The sequence below is a fragment of the Mastigoproctus giganteus genome, chromosome 14, assembly GCF_048544385.1.
Source record: "Mastigoproctus giganteus isolate SK-2022 chromosome 14, ASM4854438v1, whole genome shotgun sequence".
NCBI classification, from domain to species: Eukaryota; Metazoa; Arthropoda; class Arachnida; order Uropygi; family Thelyphonidae; genus Mastigoproctus; species Mastigoproctus giganteus.
Window position 1 is genome coordinate 80,512,991 of NC_143588.1, and position 24,588 is coordinate 80,537,578.

Here is a 24,588-nt window from a genome sequence, read left to right on the forward strand (position 1 = left end):
TGGTGCAACTACAGATATGTTAACAATTTAGGTTAAAATTTTGAGAAAAACAAGAAATATAGATATACATTTTGATCTGTTTTTACAGATTACGACACTGATTTCTGTAGCATCAATGGAGGACAGCTGTTCAATCTAAAATAAACTAAGCATGGTAATAAACTAAGCATTCTATATTCATTCTGAATACAGAATGACATGGCAGAAGGAGGAATATCAAGGAGGCCTAGGCCAAACAATGCAACCAAGGCTCCAACGTTAACAGCAGGAGCTCACTATTTCCCAACCCCAAAATAACTGGTATAGGGTACCCACAAGCTATTTGGTTAGAAATGGCAGATTCAGACTTATGACATTGGATATCCACTTCAAACAGCAGTTAATTGTTCCAACAGTCTCTCCCTTGCCACCCCACCTGTTAAATAAATCCACAGATGACCCTGGAAGAGCTATACTGTGTGGCTCTAGAGCAGATGGTGTATCTCCTATAAGCAGAGCTCCACAACAATCCTTTGTGGCCACTGTTTCTTCAGCTGTAGAGAGGAATAGACCAGAGCTCTCCCACCAGGAAAAGAAGAAAATGTTAGTCAAAGAATTTTTCACTTTATTAATTTTTCATAAGAAGGTGATCTGGAAAAACAAATCAAATCATTGTTGACTGTTACCTAATCTCAACCACCCTCTCCTCCCCACCATCTCCAGAACTAGCCAGCACAAACCCACAGAGGATCTGAGGATGAGTTATAGATTCATCCACCTCAAGGCAACAATTCATCAAAAAATCACTGGATCCAGGATATCCTATCTGGCATCCTGCTGTTGGACAATTGATCAGAAACCTCATGTATAAATAAGCTGTTGATGGCACCTCTTGACAGAATACACAGTCAGAATTGAGACATTCGGCAACCAGGAGGCTGGAAACACGTAAGAAATTTTGGTTACTTTAATTTAATCTCTTTTATTTTCCCTTGTACTTATATTACTTAAATTGTAAACAGGTGAAACTAATAATATGAAATGTATTAAACATAATATATAAATTGTAATTATCATTTAGAAGATACATTATATTAATACAGTGGATTCCGGGTATTTGGGCCACCGGTTAATCGGGGCAGCCGTTTATTTGGGGCAAATCTTAAAAAAAACAGAAACCATTGAGAAAATAGCCAGGGTTTACTTCGCTTAATTGGGACAGCATGCCGTTTAATCGGGCCAGGAGACCGCAGCACTGGAGATTACCCTACGATTGTCTCTGACAGTACCACGTGGTTCGGTCGAAATTCTGGGGGTCACAACCATAAAACAAAAACAATTAGCAGTCACCAGTTTATTGGGCTTTTCTGTTAGTGAAATCTGTCATAAACGGACAGTAAACTCGATCTTACTGAATTTGCGATAACACCGATAGCTGGAATTCTGTGGGTTATTATGGTGAAATGTTTTTACACTTCCACGAAATCTCCAATCATATAAAAAAATTAATTTTCAGATCTTCTCTTCATTCCTATTTTTAAAGCTTTGTAACTCGTTACTCTGTTTTCACTTGCACATATTGTGTTACTTGCAATTTGTGTGTGCTGTATTCTTTGTTATTGATTGCTTATCTTTTTAATGTTTTAAATTTTAACCCCCACCCATAAATGTCAGTGAACAGAAATGTCAACTAGTTCATATGTACATATTACAGTACATATTAATTATTCCGATTATCACGTATATTCTTCCGATTTTCACATATCATTTAATTTTTTAATTGGTAAGGTAATAAAGGGTAAATTTGTGCTTAATATATCTTTGCTTTTATAGCCTGTGGATAATATTCTTCCTATTTTCGCTAATTAGAATCTCTGTTTAATAGAATTAAAATTCAATTCACAAACGTGATCACAATGACCGGCGCTTACTGCACATTGTATAGTGAACGGTACTTTACCATGGTGACTCTATCGTAATGTGATTTGATTGTACAGTGAACCAATTGTAAAGGAAGGGTACATTGTATTTTTAACTATTTACGTGAAACTTCGGATAATTGGGGCAAAATGCACTAGTCACGATGTGTCCCAAATAACTGGAATGGACTGTATTAACATAATAGTAATTTGGTTTATTCTTTCTTTCTTTCTGTTATTGAAAACAACCTATGTGTGGCCTGTGGATGGGTTGCAGCAAGGTTCCTGAAATGCTACATTAGTGTATAGGGATTTAGTTAGTAGCTAAATAAACTATCTTAATATTCATGTGGTATAAGAGTGGTCATTACAGAAACTTGATGTAATGGAAAACCACTATGTAACATCCTTCTCCAACTATATTGCTTGACTGATCTTATAATAAAATTGAAACCTGAAGATTTTTAAAATTTATTGTAATTTTGGTGAAGCTATACATGTATTAATAATTTAGGATAAAATTTTAAGTAAAACCAACAGTCAATGATTTGATTTCTTTATCCAGATCATTTTCCTGTGAAAAATGAATAAAATTAAAAGTTCCTGTAGACTTAACATTTTCACCTTTTCCTGGTGGGAGAACTCTGGTCTATTCCTCTTTACAGCTGAAGAGACAGTGACCACAAAGAGGCTGTTGTGGAGTTGTGCTTATAGGAGTATACCATCTGGTGTAGAGCCACTTGGTATAGCTCTTCCAGGGTCAACTATGGATTTATTTAACAGGTGGGGTGATACGGGAGAGGCTATTGTACCAGCTATCCTGGGGGAGGAGAGGATAGTCAGTTCCTTCAGTTAACGTTGGTGCCTTGGTTGCATTGTCTGACCCAGGCCCTTCTTAATATTCCTTCTCCTGCCATGTCATTCTGTATTCAGAATGAATATAGAATGCTTAGTTTATTTTAAATTGAACAGCTGTTCTCCATTGATGCTACAGAAATTAGTGTCATAATCTGTAAAAACAGATCAAAATGTATATCCGCATTCTTGTTTATCCTAAAATAGATACTATTTTAAATTCTAAATCTTCATGTAATAATTTTTATTGTATACTCAACTGAGCAATTATTTATCCTTTTTATTATATTAATTTTTTTTTTCTGTCTTGTTATTACCTATGAAGTGAAGAATCTTGTATCTTACAAGGGTTTCCAAATAAATGTGCTCTGTAGTTTTTTCCTGGACAATTTACTGAGGGAAAAAATCTTAGCCCAAAAATTAGCAGAGGCATTCAATATATGTATGTTATTTTTCATCTCTTTCCATTTGAATAGGTTTACTGAAACATGAGCATGTTTCCACATGTTTACTGGCAGAGCACATGTCTCTGCCAGTAAAAGATTAGTCCTGCCACTTTTTTGTCTTTTAAGCCTCTTTTTCAATTCACCACCAATAACCTCCTTATCAACAATCCTCAGGTGTTACCTTTCAGGACTAAAATGAGTCTGAAGTAGCAAGACAATATTATTCTGATGACCGACTGCAGTTTCACTATATTCCAGAATGATTTGAAATCTTATAACTAGAAGCTGAAAAGCTTAAGCATAGAAACTTCCTTCTTTCATCTGTAAAAATTTATTTTTTAAAAAATGCCTAGCATTATTTTTTAGTGAAACCCAAAGTACAATTTTATTTTTCATCCTCATGTTCCTCAAACCACTCTTTCACACATTCAGCACAGCAGATCACTATACTGTCATCTTGAAGGTAACCCCCTTTCCATATGGGTACCTTCAAGATGACAGTACCTATTTTATCCCTATGAAATGCCAAATGCACAAAACAAAAATCATACCCCTTTTGAAAGCCTGATAGTTCCTGTCCAGTTCCCCATTGCTGGTGAACTGATTTTGGCACTAACTGGGTGCTTTCTTGCACAGATCACAGTGGCCAGTATATCACAGATCTTTTTCAATCATGCTTCAAAACTATAGACATTTCTGCTTTAAGCTCCAGCTCACAATATATCTCATCAGGCAAAATCTAGAAGCAGAAACTGATTATTTTAATTTTGTTAAAAATAAATATAGTTTATAAAGTACTGATAAAAAATTTTTCAATTCCATATTATTCAAAAAAATCTAACCTCTTCATCACTAAGTAGAGAATATTTCTGCTCTCCTTCTAAAAGATATCCTGCCCAGTCAAACTGCTCCTCTGCTTCTGAGGTTGCTAGAATTAAAATTGCAACTCAATTTTTATTTGGTTTTAGCAATGAAAAATGATGTAAGAAATCAAAACTAAAGTAGGATCAGAAAGAAGAGATTGAAATGGAGGAAATCATGGATACCATCTCTATTGTTGAGGTTCAAAAGACAATGAAAAATATCAAGTATGAAAAAGTAGCAATAGTAAGTGAAATTAGACTTGAAATGCTGAAAGCTGGAGCAAAAACTGTTTTCCAAAGGACAAGTTTACAAAGATTGGAGCAAAGCATTAACTGCACCAAATATACAAAAAAGGAAATAAAACTGAATGTAGCAATTAAAGAGGAATTTCATTGCTAGAGAGGAGGATTAAAAGTATTATTGAATATATCCTTGGGGCTGTTGTTTTGCTCTTATAACAAAGCAATAGAACAATGAGGCATTAGAAAATTATATGTAAATTGCCCATACTCTATGGTTCAGTTTGCCTATTTTGCAGAATGACAAAAGTTTTCATGAAAAACTGTCACTTTAGACTGAATAACTTGACCACTATGTGAAAAGAGCCCACCCAAAGAAATCCCTTCTATATGACTCTTCTGTCTTAATGGAACTGAAACACAAGCCTTTTCCATAATAGCATGGTATGCTAGTAGTGTCACTAAGCAAATATATTGTTTATATAAATTGTATGCACCAGATCTGTAAAAATAAAAAAAATAAATAAAAAAAAAGAATATATATGAGCTATTAGAATAAGAAAAAAAAAATCATTCAAAAGGAATTAGAAAAAAAAATAATTTAAAAGGAATTAGAAAAAAAAAAAACTTAGAACTATTACTAAAAAGGACTTAGTTAAAATAACTACATTCTATATCTTTTGTATATCAGTTTTACTTTATAATTTAGGTGAATAACAATTACATTATGTTTCGTATTGTGTTTTAAGATATGGTAAATATAGTCAATCTCAAAACAGAAAACCTATTTTAATATGTGACTGTGATAGGTACTGTGTTGAAAAAGAAAACAATGAAAATGAATGAATGAACATAAGTGTGTGAGTGTAGCTGTTTATTTTTATATGAAGGAGGAAAACTAAAGCATTTGCTGTACAGTGCCAAATTTTAGGTGCCTTTTTAAATGCATAAAGTGCCTGATATCTTCAATATGTCTGACCTGTTCATGAAACAGCTAGCTCCCAAAGAATAGATTCTCATGAAATTTTATATTTGACTATTTTAGAAAGTTGTCAAGCCACCCTAATTTCATTAAAATCTGACAAAGAGAAATCAGGCAATTACGATTTCTTTCTTTCTTTTCTTTCATACATATCATATTATCCAAACAATTTACTAAACATAAATAACACTATATTGTATTAATCACAGACAATCTGTGGTATATGTGTTGAATTTCAATTTTTATTACAAATCAGGAGGAACATTATAAAAAAAGTAATGGAGACCACTCTGGTCAGAAATCCAGATGTACTTCAACAAAGCCCCAGAGGAAGACCACAAGGAAGCAGTTTCCAGGGAAATTGCCAAACCTGATCAATTCATGAAATTGGAGGTGAATGCTCGGGAGCTTGTTTAGTCTCATTCTAAGGAGCTGAGAACTGAAGGTCTCATCAAATATGGAGAGGAGGAAGATGATATTCAAAGGGGATACACAAAAGACAACTTCACAAATCACTCAATTTTTAAGGCTAGTGGGAAGCTGTGAAGAAGTTTATTAGAAGTTATCCTTCACTATGCAAACTTCACTGAGCTTCAAGTACATAATTTTATTGACAAGGCCGTGTCCTACAACAGGAAGATGCTGATGAAAGAGAGGAAGGCAGGCCAATAGAAAACTTTGGACCCTTACCAACAACCAAGGCTCTTATGGAAGGAGGTTCTCCTTTCAAAAATTTAATTTCTAAAACTAAAAATTCCACGATCAAACCCAATTAAGCAAGAGATCTTCTGAAGGAAGATAAGCCAATCCACATAATGACAATCATTAAAGAACAGATTACAGTTATTGTGCAAGGGTTTAGCGTAATTAGGTTTTTTAGAAAGATTTGTTGTCATCCAAAATTTCATTAAAATCAGACAGTCAGTTTATCCAAATGTAAAAATGATTCTCAGTAAAGGGATTTTCATGATATTTTATATTTATCTCTTTTAGACAGATCTGGCAAGCCATCCCAAATGTAATTAAAATTCGACAAATAGAAATTCAATTTATTTATTTATTATTATTTTTTTTTTCATACATATATCACATAGGCTATCCACATACTGCACATTACAGCTGAAGTACAGCAGGGCCCTGCTTTTCAGTGTTCTGCTAATATGGCAGTTTTCAATTATATCCACTGCTTGTTCCGCTTTTTCAGCATGATGCACTCATCAAACCAGGTCCAAGAAGGGCATCAGGGACCATTTTATCGTCTGTTTACAGCATGTCATAGTGTAAACATTAACGTTATTAGGCTTTTATATGCATTTGCAAGTGAAAAAAAAAAAGGCTGTGCTTCACATTTCAGCAATTTTCGGTTTTTGCCAAGGGTCTGGAAGGACTTAACCCACCATATGAGTGGGGCCCTACTGTACTGAATATTACATCTGTTGCTGTGTGACAAGAAAAATGCATGGGCAATATGGCACATGCACAGAAAAGAAATGTTCTTGGTTTGCACACATGAAACTCATTGCTCTTTTCTATCAGTTTATTAAATATATAAATCACAAATTATTACAATTTGCTTAATTAGATTAATCACAAAAGAAATGAAAAGTACATGTTATATATCAACTGTTATTAAAATCGAGGAAAAGTAAATAAAGTGCATTACATACTATGATGGAAGGTGCATGTAACTCTTTTTTTATTTTATTAAATCAAAGAAGATTCATGAAATGTATGTTGCATTTCAATTTTTATTATCCAATTCTTATTTTAATTATTAATATTTCAATTTTTATTTTATTATTTCATCATCATCATCAGCCATTTTCAATCCACTGCAGGATGAAGGCCTCTCCAGCAACTTTCCAGTTCCTTCTGTTTTGAGCACTGGCCATCCATTTACTACTCAAAAACTCATGAATTTCATCTATCCATCTCCGCCTTTGTCTTCCAGGTTTTCTTATAGCTCCTCTTGGGTACCATTCTATTATTTTCTTAGTCCATCTGTCATCATGTCTTCGAGCTATGTGTCCTGCCCAAGACCATTTTAGTTCTTTAGTTTTGATAAGAATGTCCTTTACTTGAGTTTGCTGCCTAATCCATGTGTTTCTCTTTTTATCTAACAGTCTGATTCCCAATATAATTCGTTCCATTCTTCGCTGTGTAGTTCTTAGCTTCTCTTCGATTCTTTTGGTGAGTGCCCAAGTTTCACTTCCATAAGTCATGGTGGGGAGTATACATTGATTCATTATTTTACGTTTCAGACAAACTGGGATATTGCTCTTCAGTATGTGACTATATTTCCTGAATGCTATCCATCCAAAATTTATTCTTCTCTTGACTTCCAGCCATTTATCATTATTACAGCTAATAACTTGTCCCAGATAAGTATATGACTCCACCTTTTCAATTACTGCTCCTTCAATCATTATTTCCCTTTCCGTGGCATACTTGTTCATCATTACTTTTGTTTTAGCCATATTCATCTTTAGTCCAAAATCCTTACTAACTGTGCATAACTGATTAAGATTTTCCTCTAATTCTTTGGGATCGTGGCTTATGACCACAATGTCATCTGCAAATCGTAAATGGTTTAGGTACTCTCCGTTCACATTGACTCCTTTCTGCGACCAGTCTAATCTTCTGAAAGCTTCCTCAAGGGCAGCAGTAAACAGCTTCGGAGATATTGTGTCTCCTTGTTGAACTCCTTTCTCGATTTTAAATTTGCTACTGTCTTTGTCTAGTCTAATAAAGGATGTAGCACTCTCATATATTTTCTTCAAAATCATAATATATGTAGTATCTATGCCTTGTCTTTCCAGTGCCCGAAACATTGCCTTATGCTGTATGGAGTCAAATGCCTTTTCATAATCCACAAATGCCAGGCATAATGGTGTTTTATATTCATTTGCTTTCTCCATTAGCTGTGATATTACATGAAGGTGATCCATAGTTGAGAATCCTGTCCTAAAGCCAGCTTGCTCTTTCGGTTGATTCTCATCAAATATTCTTTCTAATCTGTTAGTAATGACCCTTGTGAACAACTTGTAGATGTGGGATAACAAGCTAATTGGTCTATAATTTCCATTTTCTGATTTATCTCCTTTCTTATGCAGCAAAACTATGATTGCATTATTCCACTGCTTAGGCGTCACACCTTTTCTAATGCACTTTGTGAAGAGCCTTGCCAGTTTTTGTGTTATGTCTCTTCCTCCCAATTTTAACAACTCTACAGTAACTTCATCTTCCCCCGGGGCTTTCTGATTCTTCATTTTCTTCAATGCATGTTCTACTTCATCAGGAAGAATATAGAGTATGTCGTATGTGTTGCTACTTTGCAATCCATCTTCCCCACTGCTGGCATCATTCCCCTGCTCCTTGTATAATTCTCTATAGTAGTCTTCTGCTATTTGAATTATGCCTTCTCTGCTGTTTATAAGTACACCATTGCGATTCTTCAGTTTCAGTATCATTTGTCTTTCTGTATTACTGCTCATGGTTGCTGATTTAAATCCTTTGTTTTCCCTTAATGCTTGTTCTACTTTTGTGTTAAATCTTCTTATGTCCTCTCTGAGTCTCTTTCTAATGGCTTTGCATAACTCAGTATACTCAATTTTTTCCCTGTCAGTGTTTTTCTTGCTCTTCGTTTGTCGTCTTCAGTTCATCACGACAAGTGTTTCTTGACTAATTTTTTTCTTCTTTGGATTTCTTTTTCCCTATAGGTTTCTTGGGCTTTATCACTTTCAGAAAGTTGTAATATTCCTCGTCGATATCTTGGTCCTGAGCAGTCTGCAGAAGCTCAAACTTGTTCTTAAGTTCCAGTACATACTGCTTTTTCTCCTCTTCTGTTATCTCAAAGACCTTTGTATTATTTACTGGAGTCAGCTTTTTCCTTTCTTTTCCTACATCTATATCAAGTGTACATCTTACCATTCTGTGATCACTTCCAACATTTACCTTAGTCAGGACAGTAACATCATTCACAATATATCTTCTGTTAGTGAGGATGAAGTCGATTTCATTAGTAGTTAATCCATTTGGACTCTTCCATGTCCACTTTCTGTTCACCCTTTTCTTGAAAAAAGTGTTCGTTACTGACAGTCCTTGAGATTCTGCAAATTCCACAAGTCTTTCATCTCTTTCATTTCTTTCACCAATTCCAAAATTTCCTATAGTTCCCCTTTCTGTGCTGTTTTGTCTTTTTCCAACCTTAGCATTGAAGTCCCCCATAATAATAGTGTAGTGGGTTCTCTGCTCATCTAGAAGACTCTGAATTTTGTTGTACATTTCTTCAACCTCTTCATCATCATGGCTCGATGTTGGTGCATATATCATTATAATCTTTAGCTTGTACCTCTTAGAAATCTTGAGTATTAGTCTTGACACCCTTGGTGATGTACTTTTGAATTCCAAAATGTTGTTTTTAAAATCTTTATGGACCAGAAACCCAACTTCACCTTCACTCCTTTCACTGTTTCCATTGGTGTACAGCAGATTTCCACTTGATAAACTTATAAGTGATTCATTTCTTCTTGTTTCAGCCAAACCGATGATATTCCAATTCACATTTTCTAATTCCTTTTCCAGCTCTAATATCCTGTCTTCACCGATGAGTGATCTTACGTTATAACCATTAAAATTAGCAAGCACAAATCAAATGAAAGGAAACAACAAATGTACAGGGTTGTTAAAATTAAAGTATCCTTATGTAGTGGGCTCTGGAGCGAGTTCTAAGGCTCATACTGAAGAGAAATTTGGACAACAGGTACAATAAAGAATGCACTCTGCATTTATTGGAAAAAAAAAAATTATTTACAAAATTTGTCACTATATGGTGCTGTGGCAATACAAATCACTTGAACAGCGCTACAATTGTTCAATGTGTCCTTCATTTTGGTCAACAGCAGTTTCCATTCAAAGAACAGCATTTTCTACAGTAGAATGTAACATGTCAACTGGAATAGCCAGCACATGATGTCTAATGCTGTCCTTCAGATCCACAGAGTTTGACATCCTTCCCGATATGCCTGGTTCTTCACAACCAGAAGTTGCATGGGGGTGAGGTCCAGTGACCGAGCTGGTCAAGATGTCTGGAAACAACGGCTGATGACCCGTTTGTCTGTAAAGTGTTGCCTTAGCAATCTTTGGACACAACGATGGATGTGGGGTGGCACACCATCTTGCTTGAATATGGTATCCTGAAGGCACCTACGTTGTTGCAGCTCCAGTATTGCGAAATTTGCCAACATTTCATAATATCACTGTCCAGTGACGGAACAGGTGTGGGGTCCAGTTGGTATTACCTGTCCAAGAAAATATGGCCCAATCACGAATGTGGCCATAAATCCTCACCACACTGTCGCTTTTGAAGAATGCGATGGGATCTCTTGGATAACTCGAGGGTTTTCTGTTGCCCAGATGCGACAGTTGTGCATATTCGCTTGTCCATTTAAGCAGAAGTGGGCTTCATCACTCCAAAGGATGTTCCATGGCCAAGTGATATCCACTGTCATTCGTGCCAGAAACTGAAGTGCGTACGAGAAACAAATAACCGCATCACCATGCTTTAGCTGCTGTTGCATGTGCACCTTATAAGGATAGTACCACAACACCTGACGCAATACTAGTCTTAGATTGGAATACAGCATGTCCACTTCACGAGAAACAGCTGGCACACTTGCGCTACCACATGGAGATTGACTGGATAAATCCATGACAGCCATAGCCACATCTTCAACACGAGAGGAGTCCACTCATTTTCGACCTCTACCTGGTTGAACACCAAGATGTCCTGTCGCTTCAAATAACTTGCAGACAGCAAACAGTCATAAGTCTACGTAGGCCTTATGCACTTCTGACGCTGGAATTCTCTGACAGCCACAGCTGCATTGTTGCTGTTCTGATAGTACAGCTTCACTAATAGTGCCTTTTCCTGCAATGTTGTTGGCATTGCTGCTGTAGTGCAGGCAAACATCTACTGTATGATTTTGAAGAGACTGCTTTGCTTTTATACAGTACAGTAGAGCTGAGTAGTGGAACTGTGGAAATAACTTACGATTATGCAAATAACTTACGATTATGCAAATAACTTACGTTATTTGCATAATCATAACCCACCATATAATGACAAATTTTGTAACTAATTTTTTTTTCAATAAATGGCAAGTGCATTCTTTATTGTACCTGTTATCCAAATTTCTCTTCAGTGCGAGCCTTAGAACTTGCTTCAGAGCCCTCTACATAGGGATACTTTAATTTTAACAACCCTGTACTTCTTATGGGGTACTTAAAGATACTGTTTCTTCTTAAGAAGAAACAGTTTACATAAATAATCCATGCACAATTCTAACAGCATCTAACTGTAGCTGTAGTAATTGGAAATCTACAAACACAACTGCAGAACAGTCTGGATGAAGATAGTGTACATGTTTAAAGCATTTTCACATTATGTTCACTCTCTTAAAACCTGTGAGTTCAGAGACACGTTGATATATGTCATATATTTTAGTAAATATATTCAATTAAAACTGGAGTGTTGTTTTGAAATGCCGTTGGAAAATATATTCATTAACTACACAAGTTTCATTTAATTACACAAAATTAATGCACTTTCACTAATCCTTAATCATGCTGGTTGAATAAACTGGTACTTAGTTGTCAGTGGGGTCCACTAAGAAAAACAGTTTTATTTTATAAACTCTTACATAACATAAAGGTGAGGTATAGTATGCATACATTATGCAAAGTTTATGTAAATCATCTTAAGAACATTTTTATAATATTTTGATATATCAAGTGCAAAGCTAGCATCAGAGAAATATTTGAAAACTTCTATATTAATGTTAGTTGATGAGAACAAAAAAGACTTGATTACTCATAATGTGTTGAATAATGCAAAATCTTTTTAAAAATTGAAAAAAAAAGGAAAGGAACAAAATGACCAAATGAGTTGAACCAACTACTTGATTGTGATGAGGCTTGCATTTCTGTGGAATCTGTGTAAAAAGGGCTAAAAGTTAGTAAAAATGATAGAAGTAGCACAAATCAAATTAAAGCCTCAAAAGAATGAACAAAAATCTCATAACACTCATATTGACATGAAAAATATCTTTTCCTGTGCCACCTGTAGCAAACAGACTAGACATCCTCCGTACCAAAATCAATGATTCCTGAGAAGTACAGCAAACTTATAACTACTTTTTCTTCTATTGAAAAATTTTTACAAGGACGTTCAATACTTCAGGTCAATGTCTGGTCAGGATGTCTGGTTGAAACTGCAAGCAATGTAGCCATGGTCCTAGTAAAATTAATGACCCAAAGCCAAAGATGGGCAAAGATTGATTATTTTTAACAGATGATGTGGGATGTTCCAATGGTAAGCCTATTGCATAATCACCTCAAATTTGGAAAAGTGTCTGCTTGATAGATTCTCAGGGAAGGAAGTGAGAACATAAACAAGTCCCATGCATTAGAATGCCTCCCTCAAGATGTTCCATGTATATGAGGTGGAGACCGATGACAAGCTGAACAGGATTGTCACTGGATATGAATCGTGGGTCCACCACTTTCAATCCAAATCTAAATGTCGACAATGCAATGTAATGCAACCATCCTGGTTCAGCCAGCAAGAAAGAAGTTTAAGGTTGTGCTGTCAGACAAGAACATAATAGTGAGTGACTGTGATATCATTCTTATGCATTTTAAAAAGACTTGAAGATACTGTAAACGCAACATCATATCACACACTTCAAAAGAATATAAAGACTCAATTCAAAGAAAACACTGAGACGTACTACTACTAATATCGCATGACTGCAGGGGTGTATACAGCACATACAGTCCAAGAGATCATTAATGATTTAGGGTGAGTACTTCTTGATCTTCTGACCTACAGCAATGACTTCATCCTTAGCAAACAAGAGTATAGGAGAGAAATACTACTCTATGAATTAATATGAAATAAACTTTCTTTCATCACTCTATTCTGTTATTTAAGTGAATCACAGTTTCTGGCTTTTATACAAGGGTATAGAGAGAAATAATAATCCCATTCATACCTTACTGTAAATGAATCAGACAGGATATGAATCAACAACCTAAGTGAATCAGTATGAAATAAATTTTTTTTCATCACCTTCTGATATTGTTATGCAAGTGAAGCACAGTTCTCTTCACTAATAAAGATTAGTAGTATTTTTTCCCTTATGCAAAGGTGCAAGGGGAAAAATACTACTACTCGCTATATCTTTCTGTAAAAACATACTACTCCCCCATGTCTTGCTGCTGACATGAATGTACACTGAGTGATCATTGAATTATTATTGAAACACACCTACCCAATACTTTGTAGGTCCTCCTTTTGCCCTCAGTACAGCAGCTATCCGACATAGCACTGATTCAACAAGATGTTGGAAGCGTTCAGGAGGTATGGCTAACCAAGCTGTGTGTAATGCAGTCAGCAATGCAGGTATGGAGGTTATTGATGTATCCAAATGCCTGATATGCCTTTCCATAGTGTCCCACAAGTACTCTATGGGATTGATATTGGGGGAGTTCAGAGGCCAATCGATATGCTGGAAGCCAGGACTGTGTTCCTCAAACCATTCCTGCACATCAAGTGCCCGATGGCGTGGCGCATTTTCATCTTGGAAGATACTATCGCCATTCGGGAAAAAGTGTAACATAGCAGGGTGTACACAGTCAGCAAGCAGTTGACGATAGCAGAGACCACTGATACGTTGTTCCACATGCACCAGTGGTCCAAGTTCCTGACAGTGAAACATTTCCCACACCATACAACCACCTCCACCAGCCTGCACTTTTGATACCATGCATGATGGATCAAGAGCCTCATGTTGTTGACACTAAATCTGTACACAACCATCCACAGTGTGGAGTAAATAACGTGACTCATCCGACCAGCACACCTTCCAGTCTTCTAAAGTCCAACTTGCATGCTCTTTGCACTAGGCGAGTCTTTTACACTGATGAACCCTGGTTAGGAGAGGATGCCGTAGGAGTCATCTGCTGGTATAGCCCATACGTGCGAGCGTGCGGCACATGGTCATGCCAGATATTGTGCTGGGTTGGCGCATGTTGCATTGGGTAGTCAACTCTTCAACAGTGCTGCACCTGTTCACCTGTATGAGTCTTCGGACCCAGCGCTCACCTCTAACATCAACTTTTTGCTGACCTTTTCAGTTTTGCCATCGGGTCATTGTTTGACCATTTTGATGCGTCCTGGTACACTTTAACTACGGCAGCTCTCGAACACCCCACCAGTTCAGCCATTTGGGAAATTGAGGCATCAGCTCGTCGAGCACCACAATCCATCCTTTATCAAAGTCCGATAAATCCTTCCTTTTACCCATCACGCTCAGAATTTTACTACCTACTGACACCTTATCTATGCTATGTAGGTCGACTAACTCCACACTCTCGTAACTCACGTGGTCAATGGATCGCATTCAGTTTTTATAGGGGTGGTCATAATTCAGTGATCACTCAGCGTATATGCTTTATGGCTGATACACTTCAGGCTCATTTCACATCCCTTCCAATTCATTTACAACAAGGTATGGTGGGGTAGTAGTATTTCTCCCCTAGGTCCTTGTATAAAAGTCAAGAAACTGTGATTCACTTACATAACAGTATTATAGGACAATTGTAGCCTTTCAAGATACACAAGTTTAATTCATACTTTTCCAGGCATCCTATGCAATGCTAAGATTCTTCATCACTTTGCTGCTAGTAACACATCAAACAAATGCATTCTTTACAAGTGAACAGATAAGATTAAAACTAGATAAGATTATCTTATCAAAATAACAAAGCTCACATTCATCTTCTTGGTCTTCTTCTGTGCTATAATCAGTGTTTGTTGGCGAGTTGCATAAGAGTATCAGAAGAGACAAAACTGAGTAAGCTGTTTCCTTCTGTGAAGAAAGGGAAAACCGCATAAAAAAAATCTAAAACACCCTTCAAGATATATTTTGTTTTTTAGTTATAATCAGATAACTAAAGAAGATTACTTAGAATAATCTAGTGCTATTCATGAAAAACACACATATATTACATTCTCTAAAGTATTTGGATAGTGGTTGTGTGGCCTTAGGCAGTGGTGAACCTTTTTTTGCTGGTAGGCCACACGGAAATCTTTGTGAGCACTCATGAGCCACACACAACAAATTATCTGCTACAAGTTGTAATATAAAAGTTGTACTTCATTTTTTTGCGTTATATACTCTGAAGATATAACAAAATTAATTTTTTATTAAATTGTAATTTAAATTTTAAAGTTTAAAATTAATTTTTTTAATTTAAAAAAGTTTTTAAAGTTTACACCTTCAATTTTAAAGTTTAAAATTATTTTTTTAATTTAAAAAAGTTTTTAAAGTTTACACGTTTAATTTTAAAGTTTAAAATTAAACATGTTCTTTTAAAAACTACACTTTTTACATAATAGGCCATCAGTTTGATCAATATTTCTTATATATTTTTTTTTAATTTAATGTTCTCTAATATTTACAATTTTATTTCTTTGAAAAATGTTCCTACATATGAGGTTGTTAACTGGTTTAAACTCTTTCTTTTATTGTTTATCTTAAAAATAAAATTCTTCAGAAAAAGTTCTGTTTCTTTTTAAATTTTTTGAAAATGTAATTTTTGAAAGTGAATTCCAATAATTTTTAATTACTGATATTCACTTGCAAGCTGGAATAAACAGTCCACTGGACTGCAAGAGGCTCTGCAGGCTGCTCATCACTGACCTTAGGACTTAATGTTCATTATAATCCTTCAAAAATACCTTCAACCAATTTACATAGGAGGCAGCTGATATATATTGTGTTGAAAAATTCTTCAAAGCATTCAGCTAATAGTATGTTCCACACCTTTTCAAAGCAATCAGCTATTAGTCAAAGAGAGGAAATGTTAATTGTGTCCTGCTCCAGCTCATTCAAGAGGTACATCTGAAATTATATGGGTCAGAAATCTGTACTGGCCAGGCCAGGCCAGTACTACAATTCTACACTCCCATTGCACTTATAAACCAGTTATTAAGTGTGAATACGTAGTTTGTAGTATCAAATTATCCAAAATATCAATGTTAGGACATGGCTGCAATGGTTACAAGCACTATAACTAATGATCACAGTCCAAATCATAAGAAATTGTTCCCAACACCATGCTACCTTCTCTTATACAGTGCATTGTTAGGATGTAAAATTCAGTAAAAAGAATTCTCAGGGCATTCTCTAAACAAAGAACATGAAACTGGTGGCTCAATTGTGTTAGTTAAGTAGTCTGCAGATAGCCACATACATGTACTACAGCTGATATCACCCAAATCCAGTAATTCTGGAAGAAAAGACAATATATGACCCTGAGTATACCAGGCATGCCAAATGGCAGGTCATGTGAGCTCCTCAACTGCTATCATCTTTTACTTGTTAACAGTTGCTAAACCCATATGAAAATAAGAATATCTTCTTTAAGTAACTACTACAGAAGATACAATAAATATAAAATGTAAATGAAATTCATTTATACAAACCTTCATAAATGTTGCAAATCACAAGATCACACATTTTTGTCCAAGGAAAAAATAAAAAGTGAAAACAAAAAGTTCATGAACTGACTGTATCTCGAAACTGCAGCATCATAGCAGCTGCAACTCTGTCCTTACTCTTAGTTACCATAACACTGCCTAGGTATTTACTTGTTCCACCATGACCCTAGCAGTGCTTGAAATCTCCAACACCTTACTTTTCAGGCTGCTGCATGTTCCAAAAGAAGCAGCACAAGAATCACTTTCACCTCTGCCTGTGGCTCTAGTTAATCTATTAGTCTGTGTATTTCCTCAAGCTAGCAGTTTTCTGACCCAACTAACATTGCCTCAATAGCATCATCAAATATCCCTGCACCCCTTCTATTTAAGTGTATCCTATCCTTGTAAAAACAATCTGTCCTGTTAAGAAGCCCAGACGATACTGAAAAAAATTCTACCTTACAAGCCTTGCACAATCTCTGCAGGACCAAATTGACTGACAAGCCTGTCAATAAGTACTCCCTCCTACAATTAAATCAGACAGTTTCAAATTTAATCCTAACTCATGACTCTTTCCCAATGTTGTCCTATACTTATTAAGTAAGTCCTAATATTAAGATCCTATTCTTAATATCTATCACCTTATGTGCCCTTAAAAGATGATATCTACTCACATCCACTTTTGCCCCACAGGCAGATATACTCTGGTCCTATTCCATTTATCCTTTTTGCACAATATATTTCCCATTTCCTTGACAATAAGTCACCAACAATAACTATCTCCTGTGGGACCAGCACATTCTGCCTTGGGGATTGTGGATTTGTTGCCTGATGCATGGTATTGAGTTGGGCCACTGAGAGCTTGATAGGTCCCATTTTAATTCCTTCGAGGGCATCCACCCCTTCATTATATTCAATTCATTCACCTAAATTGTTGTGCAAGACCTGACAAGTGCTGCTCCAAAATAACAGTCTGCATTACCCTTTAATTAACAATTAAAAATATTAAATTTTTTCTAACTTCTTCCTAAATATAGTCAAACTTTTACTGCAATAGTCCCTGAATTTTTTTTTTCCTCAGAGCATTTAAAAAAAAGCATCTACCAAGTGCTACATGACCATCACTGTAATTATTTTGCTAAGACTGATGTGGGAGCTGACAAGCACCAACACTGCTATTGTTTATTGTTTTTGCATAAATAAAGACAAGGAAAATGAGAGATGACATTCACAAGATGAAACAATATTCAGTCAAGATGGACTCTACTGTGCAGGAAGTGAGAAACGTGTGTTTTAAAATTCATGTGCTATAAAATGCATCAAGTTTGAAATAAATTTTGAAAAAATTTAAAAATGGAAGTGAATAAATAGTATCTAATATATACATACTGTTGCTATTGTTTATTGTTTTTGCATAAATAAAGACAAGGAAAATGAGAGATGACATTCACAAGATGAAACAATATTCAGTCAAGATGGACTCTACTGTGCAGGAAGTGAGAAACGTGTGTTTTAAAATTCATGTGCTATAAAATGCATCAAGTTTGAAATAAATTTTGAAAAAATTTAAAAATGGAAGTGAATAAATAGTATCTAATAAATACATACTGTTAAAAAAATTTTTTTGAAGTATTTGTATATGTAATATGCAGAAATATATGCACATACACACAAAATTTTGTGCACTTAACAGTTCTCTGAATGGGAAAACGTTCTTTTATGTATATTTATATTTTTATATTGGAAGTTCTTTTGTATACACTGAGCTGGCTTTGCATTAGCAACACCTAACTAATACTCCATGGGGCTACCTTTTGCCCGTAATACACAAGGTGTTGCAGGGTGTCCTGTGATAGCACTATCCAAGCATTGCACAGTGTGTCCAATAATGTTCACACAAAAAGAACATTCAATGCTATAACAATAGATGGTCATAGCATCGAATGTCCCTTTCCAGTAAGTCCCAAATGTTCAATTCAGATTGGGCAAGTTGGGTGGCCATGGGAGTATGGAGAATTCATTATCACATTCCTGAGGCCAGTAGCAACCTGCTGGGCCTTGTGACATGGTGCATTTTCTGTTGACAGATGGCAGAGTTGTCTGGATCAGACCAGAGTTGCCAGAGTTAACAGCAATCGACAGACCCAGTGCATGACATGAAAACATTCCCCAAACCATAACACCACAATCTCCAAATGCCAATAGTGCATCCAGGTGCCATGGCCTCATGTTGCTTTCTCCAAATGCAGATATGCTCAACAACATGACAGATTTGGAAACAGGATTCATCAGACGAGAAGAGACATTTCCACACGTCAATGGTCCAGTGTTGGCACTGACATGCCTATGAAACGTGTAGTTTCTTGTGTCTCACAGCGAGCATGGGTACCCGTAATGGCTATTGACTGCCATAGTCTACATGAGGGCTATGCATAGTCCATTTGGAGGTAATATCCAATGCATAGCCCACGTGGATATTTCACTGGGTGGTAAGCTGGGCCACTGTGCTGTGTTACAAAATGAGACACACGATGCTCACCACAGGCATCAAACACAAGTGGCTATTCCACGTGTGACTTTTGACTGGCTGTTTGACTGCTGTTGAACCAGTCACAGTAGACTCATCACACCACAGAATGGGAGCACTTAACCATGTGGGCTGTTGTCAAGATACTGACACCTACACATCTTGCTCCCATAATCATTCTATGTTCGAAGTTGGAAAGATCTCAAAGTTGACCCATTCTTCCTTGCACACATACTCAAACACTGATCAGCAAGTATGAAAACTACAATTTTATATCGGCCATTCCCAACTTTGAGCATTCACCAGAATCACAAAAGAGTACATCCCTATACAAGATGTGGGGGGTTGCCAATGCAAAGCCAACTTAGTGTATATATACATTACCTAACCTGTGTAAAGTCTTTCTCAGATTAAATTCTGATATTTATAACTTACAGGGGAAAAAAAGTACAAAGTAAAAGTTCTGATTGATAAAATTAACTAATAAAAAGTACTATGAAAAATAAATGGCCTGACCACATATTGCTCTTCTTTAGTGAAATACTGTAAGAATGACTCAGAAAGGGAGTTCAATGCTTGTGCTTTTTCATCTTGGGCATGAATAAAAAACTTTTCTTGGAGACTGAAAGAAATATACTTTTTTTTTAAAATATAATTTTATTTAGAAAAATAAATGTAATTTTAAGCATGATTCAAATTCCATTTCTATGACTGTTACTTAACAATAATCTTGAAAGCATTATAATGGTAATGTTTAGTTCAAAAAATTCCCGAAGATCAATTACACTACACTCAACTATCTGCAGGCTGAAGGCAAACTTCTGCACATCTATCCTGCAACCATTCTACCTCAATTTGAATTTATGCCTTCTCATGTGTCCTTCTCATGGAATCCTTCCTCTTGCTTCCTCAGCAAGAGGAAGGATTCCATCAGCATTCAGCTTAATCCATTCAAAGCCTTAATCAGTCAGATCTCCACACTGGTGCCTTGGTCTCCAGATGCTGCAATTTTCAGAACTGAAGTCTTTCCTGTTGAAAGCACTCTTTTGTTCCTCTCACTAATCTGTTGCTCTTCTCTGTATGCACCCATTCCACCAAATCCACATTCTTCATAAAATGAGAGATGTGAATTTGGGAAGTAACTAAGTCTTCTGTAGCTCCAAAGTAATAATAACCCTAGAACAGATGCACAATTGCTGTTACACTAACTTCAGTAACTTTCTTATTCCACCAGTGTTTTCCCTTCTGCTTGGAAATTTGCTAATATCCAGTCAGTTCCCAAACAGGGTGACAAATCCCTTCCATCTAATTATAGTCCCATTGCACTTACTTCTACTCTTTCTAAAGTAATGGAGCAATCTATTAACCACCAACTCCTAAACTATCAAGAAACCTTTCATCTGATCAATGATTGCCAGTATGGATTCCGTCAGTGTCAATCCACTGGTGATATAATGGCTTACAGTGTCCATCTATGGACAAATTCAGTGAAAAGGTTTGGTGAAACTTAAGCAGTTGCTCTTGGCATTTCAAAGGCCTTTGATCATGTTTGGCAGAAAGGTCTCCTAAATAAGTGTCCATATTATGGTTTGCCAACTGTTTTTTATAATTGGGTATGAAGTTTTCTCTCTGGCTAATCATTGTGGGTGATAGTAGAATGCTGTCTTCTAATGTCTCCTCTAATGCAGGTGTTCCTCAAGTTTCAGTTCTTTCTCCCACACTTTTCCTCTTATATATTAATGACCAATGACAGAAAATCCTATCTATAGTTTTGCTGATGACAGCAAACTGAATTCAACCTTGCAGTTTGAGAAACCTTGCCAAGCACAAACAGCTTCAACTTCTCAAATATCCACTATTAATTTCTTAATGCTGGTTGCCAGGTAATTCTCCACTGCAGCAAAGATAATTTAGTTGATTTCAATCCTTCTAAAACTCAGTCCTGTCTTATATCTCACAAAAAGGTTTCTTCTGTTCCTATGCTTATCTTTGATGACACTTAGGTTTCTAAATAAGATCACATATCTCTATTACGAATTACCCTGACTTCTAATCTCTCTTTGCATAAGAACATCACAAATATTGCTTCCTCTGCATCTAAAAAACTGGGTGTTCTCTTTTGCTCTCGGCATTAATTTTCTTCCAAACAGCTGCTCACTTTGTACAAATCACAATCCACTCTACCATGGAATATTGTTCCAGATCTGTGGCAGTACCCCCAAAACCTCTCTCAAGCTTTTAGATTCCATCCATAAGAGGGCAGTTAGGTTAATTAATGGCCATTTCTAACAGTCTCTCTGCACTCTGTGTCATAGATGTTCTTTTTTTGTTACATGCCTTTTCTATAGATACTTTCATGAACACTGAATTATTCTGAATTGGCTTCCATAATTCCCGCTCTCCCTTCCAAACCAGTCAAAATCCATGCCACAACCAGTCAGCATCCTTTTACTGTCCAACTTCAAACTCACAGAACCAACTTTTCTTCTTGCTCATTTATTCCTTTAAGTTCTGTTTTCTGGAACAATCTCCCTTCATACATATTTCTTGAAAAGTACATCTACAGAAATTCAAGTCTAATGTCAACAAGTATCTTTCTTCATCTTTTCAACCTTCAACTCATACACAGTATTAAGTACAGGCAAACTCGTGTAACACGGTACTTCTACAACACGGTTTCGCTCTAACATGATTAATAAAGTGCGGAAATCCTCGAACAACACGGTACTTATATAACACGGTTTCGTCCTAACATGGTTAGAGAATTTTGGCAATCTCACATAAGATGGTATTTTTGAGCTTTTGTGCGGAGAAAAACTCTGCTACTATGTTGGATGTAATTTTTCAACATTTCCATTCTTTTTTGTGAATCCCCACTTTTGCCTCACTGGGAAATCCCCATGTTAGGTTCTGTGCTATTGAACTTGTGTTTGTTGAACTTGTGGTAAAATCTAGATTTCAAAGTGTTATTACTATTAGATAACGTGCCAGGCCATCCAAAAGATTTAATTCATCCAAACGTTGAAATAATGTCCCTACTACCTAGTACAACTTCTTTAATTAGATCAAGGAATTATATCTACCTTTGAAACTCATTACATCAGAAAATCATTACAATAGATTCAGGAAAACATTGATTCCAAACTGAATTGATGGAGGCATTCAAACATTTTTCAATTGTGCACTGTATTGGAATCATAGTTTATTGCTCAAAGAAGTAAAACTGTCAACATTAAATGCGTGTCGGAAAAATGTAGGGCCAGACTCAGTTTATTCAGGAAATACGGTCGAACCGACAGAAAACATTTTCCATGCGGTAACAGAACTTGCTAAGTCAGAAAGAGGGGAAGGTTTTGATGATATGACTACTGAAACCCTTGTGGGTAGCACAGTTGGTAGAATCACCGTCACCCCACCCAGGTGGAAAAGACCAAAGTTCGAATCCCGTGGATGATGGGAGGAATTCTTATGGGTATTTTTTATAACATGGCTGAGTTAGTCAGTCTCAGGCGAGGGTAGCATGGTTTTTTTTCTCCCGAAAACTAGGGTTTTTCGTCTGGAAAAATAGAAAATTGACCTCAGAACACGCAATTTGAACACAGAGCAACATAGCCTTAGTTACCGATGCTCCTTTAAAAAAAATAATAAAATAAAAATATGATTACTGAAGACGTTCAAGAATTACCAGTAGAAAAAGAGGCTGGCAAGCGGATTTGGTGAAATGGCATTGATATCAAATCAATTCAGAGGATGATAGCTCAGATGAAAATTCTCAACTTCCAAATTTTACAATAAAAAGTATACGGAAAGGCATAAAGTTAGCAGAGCAATTAGAATGTTATTTTTTGAATTCAGATTCTTCAACTGAAAGGAGTCCAAAGTTCAAAAGGAAGCTTCAAAAATGCTTAATCCCATACGATGAAATTACAAAGATCTATCAAGCAAAAGCAAATAGACCTAAATTAATGATCTTTTAAAGAGAGCTGGAGATACATGAAATATAGAATGGTGTATTTTTGTCAGTTCTGTTAACATTTTGTAAATGAAATGGTGTATTTTTGTTAGCTCTTGGAATGTACCCCCCCCCCTTTTTTTGTACTGGTTCTTAGTCCCATATAACATGGTTTCGCACTACACGAGATTTTATAGGAACTTAACTACCATGTTACACGAGGGTTACCTGTACTATAGGTCCTAATACCTCTTGTGCTTGGGGTTTCCATTAAAAATAAAACTTCCGTTCCATAGCTATCATCCCCCCTGTGTTATCTTTTTTAAAAATTTTTATTGGAAAGAAATAATTCAAAACTGTTCACTTTTTGATACCACTCTACATTTTCAATCTATTATGAACACAACCATGAAAAATCCATTTTTTATAATAAAAACATACTTTTAATTTTTTTTTAAATAAAATACTGTCTGTAGTGCTTTAGACATTTTTCATCACCTATTTGGAAGTTGATCAGTTAAGAGCAAAATGTCTATCAAAAAACCCATGTGCTCAACAATTGTACACCAGTCAGAATCATCCTTGGTGCAAAGCCAGAAAATGTTAAAACCTGGATCCACTGCCATAACATCTTTTATGGCAGTGTATCCATAAAATTAAAAGACCACATGCTTTAATAATATGAGTGCACGAAAGAGATTCTGCTAATTTTAAATGCATGTTTTTCAGAAAGTGCCTATAATTATAGAATAGGCTTAATCTGATCCTGCATTTTTCCTGTTTGCACAATAGCTTACACAGATTTCAGAAATTTTCAATACAGATATAAAAGAAAAACTTTTGTTGAAAGTTATTAGGAGTTTCAGCTAGGATGAGTAGAAAAGCATAAAATCACTGAAATCATGTGGGGTCCCAAAGATCCCACATGAATAGGTACAAATTAATTAATAATATTTTCTTTTAATAAAGATAAATTGTTTATTGACAAATAACACCAAACTTTTTAAGTCCATTCTTTGTTTTGCCTTCAGTGTCTAAATTGAAGTGATGTCCATTTAAAGAATTTTTCAACAGGCAAAAAACAAATTACATTTCAACAAATGTGGATTTTTTTTTTTTTTTTTAGGAAAACCCAAAGCCTGAAAGATATGCACAATACTTCAACCCATCCATGATACTATCGTACTTAGTATCGTGCATGGTTAGGTTGAGAAGATGAAAGAAGATACATGCTAACATTAGACTTGAATTTGTTTAGATCGCAATTTTCAGGAAATACG

At 35.8% G+C, this 24,588-nt stretch overlaps 1 protein-coding gene across 1 annotated transcript in view; it reads right to left on the reverse strand.

Annotated features, from left to right (window-relative positions):
- The window catches only part of LOC150075288 (gamma-tubulin complex component 5-like), a 110,728-nt gene that overhangs the window by 43,203 nt on the left and 42,937 nt on the right, over positions 1-24,588 (reverse strand). Inside the window, exons 3-5 of the mRNA XM_090388433.1 lie at positions 19,873-19,978; positions 15,120-15,216; positions 4,042-4,127 (exon numbers count right to left, since the gene is read on the reverse strand). Of these exons, the coding sequence (XP_090244559.1) occupies positions 4,042-4,127; positions 15,120-15,216; positions 19,873-19,978 (289 nt within the window). The remainder of the gene's footprint in view (positions 1-4,041; positions 4,128-15,119; positions 15,217-19,872; positions 19,979-24,588) is intronic.